The sequence below is a fragment of the Triticum dicoccoides genome, chromosome 5A (genome assembly GCF_002162155.2).
Source record: "Triticum dicoccoides isolate Atlit2015 ecotype Zavitan chromosome 5A, WEW_v2.0, whole genome shotgun sequence".
Taxonomy (NCBI): domain Eukaryota; kingdom Viridiplantae; phylum Streptophyta; class Magnoliopsida; order Poales; family Poaceae; genus Triticum; species Triticum dicoccoides.
In genome coordinates this window covers 278,231,004-278,233,510 of record NC_041388.1, presented here as the reverse complement: position 1 = coordinate 278,233,510, position 2,507 = coordinate 278,231,004, and the positions used below count along the sequence as shown (strand labels likewise).

General features: G+C 46.9%; 1 protein-coding gene across 1 annotated transcript; it reads right to left on the bottom strand.

The window, feature by feature from the left end:
* Window positions 1-1,055: 1,055 nt before the first annotated feature.
* On the bottom strand, window positions 1,056-1,867 carry LOC119301022 (protein transport protein Sec61 subunit beta-like). The gene has a single exon (XM_037577925.1). The coding sequence runs from the start codon at window positions 1,739-1,741 to the stop codon at window positions 1,406-1,408; it is 336 nt and encodes a 111-aa protein (XP_037433822.1). The 5' UTR covers window positions 1,742-1,867; the 3' UTR covers window positions 1,056-1,405.
* Between the last annotated feature and the right edge of the window lie 640 nt (window positions 1,868-2,507).

Here is a 2,507-nt window from a genome sequence, read left to right as displayed (position 1 = left end):
CAAAGCATGGTGAACATGGCTTCTATTGTGTTACCTACGTTCAGAATTATAAGATGTTTTGGATATTTCAATATGGACTACATACGGACTTTAATGAGTGAACAAACACAGTAACAGAAAAAAGTTAGAACATCTTATAATTTGGAACTGAGGGAGTACTAAACATAGAGAGGATATTTATTGCAGGCAAGATTAGCAACTATTATTACATGTATGCTATTGCTGTCAATGCTTAACAAAACATACTCGTGAGGCAATATCCTTCAAAACTTAAATACAACTTGAGAAAAATCATAAGAGGCCTTGTTACAGCCTGTAGTTTGTGCACATAGTCACATCAGAACAAACACCAGGCCTTCTTGGTTCTAACTATAAGTAAACCAATAAGACCTAAAATCCTTTAAAGACACATATCATTTTCACAAGACATTTTCAAAGAGATTCAACTGCTCGGAAATTTAGAATAACTAAATAGCCATCGTCAAGGAGTAACCAAAAAAATAACTCTCTTACGTGTTTCTATGAATATCAAGATAGTAGGAGTATTTGGTAAGGAAGCACCATCTTGCCGGTGCACGGCGTAGATGTAGAATTCTGGTACTATTGCAAAGCTCTGGCTAAATTTAAAAAAAAAACACTCAGGGTGTATTTGGATTTAAGGCAAAAGAAGTTATAACCTAGCTTGGCAAGGGGAGGCATTTGGTAAAATGATATATTTCTTGAGCCTGGCAAGATTGCTCTCAACGACCAAGAAATCATTGCCTGGTAAGGAGAGCCAAATCAGCGGCAAACAAACTTGGTGCGCCTGCTAAGGACACGAACTGCACAATGTGGGCGTTGAACGTATTCACCAAACAAATAACATAGCTCCTTCCCGCGTAGCTCAACTAGGCTAGCTCTACTTTCTCCTAGATAGACAAGGTGAGCTATACTTCGAAAGGGATACTCGGTTCTCCAAAATGCAGTAACTATAACAATTAAGTAAAAGATGGAGCTAGCATGATGCAAAACTGCACTATGAATGCTCATAGACACATCTAAGTCGGCAGAACAAGTAACAAAACTGTACCCTCAGTCCCCACAAGGCACATATCATATATGGTGATTGCAAATTCACAGGTGATTAGCCACAATTCATCGCAACAAGGTAGACAGAAACAGAAGGGCACCATAATTTAAACTAGTAAAGTTGCTTGGCAGATCTAAGTGGGGAAGTAAGGATGAAGCAAGGCTAGCCTCTTGGATCTGTTACACACAAAAGCCATCTTTGGCAGATCTAACCCAGAAAGGATCAGCAACAACAAAAACTATCATCCTTGTTACCCACCAAAACCATCTGATCTGATCTGAGCTGAGGAAGAGGAAGAAGCAGGAAGGTCACCACCGGGCGGGCCTGCGGAGCCGATCAGGCGGAGGCGGAGGAGGCGGCGGTGCGGGAGCGGTAGAGCTTGCCGAAGACGTGCAGCGCGGTGACGAAGCCGATGAAGCAGACGGACATGACGAGCACCATGGTGGGGGAGAGGCGCAGCCCGGGCGCCTCGTCGGTGTAGAAGCGGAGCATGTTGTTCCCACCACCGGAGAAGCCGCCGCCGCCGCCCGCGCCGGACGAGGAGGTGCGGCCTGGGCGGCGGCGCATGCCCGCCGTCGCGGCAGCCGTGCCGCGGGGACCGACGGTGGCCGGGCGGGAGGCGCCGGCGGCGCCGGCGACCGAGGACTGCGACTGCGAGGAGGTGCGAGCCATGGGAATGCTTGGGTTGCTCCGCCGCCTTGGGATCGTTCGCGCGCGTGTGTGGGGAAAAGTCTCTGTGGACTCTACTCTCTGCTGGATCTCGAGCTTAACAAGAGCTGGATGGGAAGGGCAAGAGAAGCAGCGGATGTGGGCCCACCTGTCGCTGAACGGCAATCTACATCATTTAATTACTCTTCTTCGACTTTAGATACTCCGAGGAGTAGCCCACACACACAAATGTTCAATCTATTTATCGTTAACAAAAATTACAACCAGGTTTATAGACCACCTAGTGAGATGGATAAATCTTGTTATGGTAAACAGTTAAAAAATCGTCCTGCTAAGCTCTCAAAGGACTAGTGCATCGGAACAAAAACGGTCGCCGATGGTGAAAAACTTAGATCAAAAGAATCCAACCTAACGCAATACGAACGAATACTAGATCCAAACAGATCCACCGAGGACCAACACCGATCGAATCCCGACAGATCCATCGAGACACACACTCATGCGCTCTTCAACGAAGCTAGAGGCACCATCAAGATGGGGGATGAGAAGGGCCTTATTCCATCATCAAGGAGTTTGTTGCCGCCTCGCCTCCCTAAACAAGGCACCAACCCAAACCAAATAAAAAACTGTAACTAAAAACCGACCTCGAGTCCTCCCTCCGGCAGGGGTCGGAGTCCACCATGCCTCCGTGGCTTATACATCGTTAACTTGAGATAGTTGTGGTCGTCTAGTTCTACTTTCTCTCTGTTTAGATGGATGAACCTCTCTC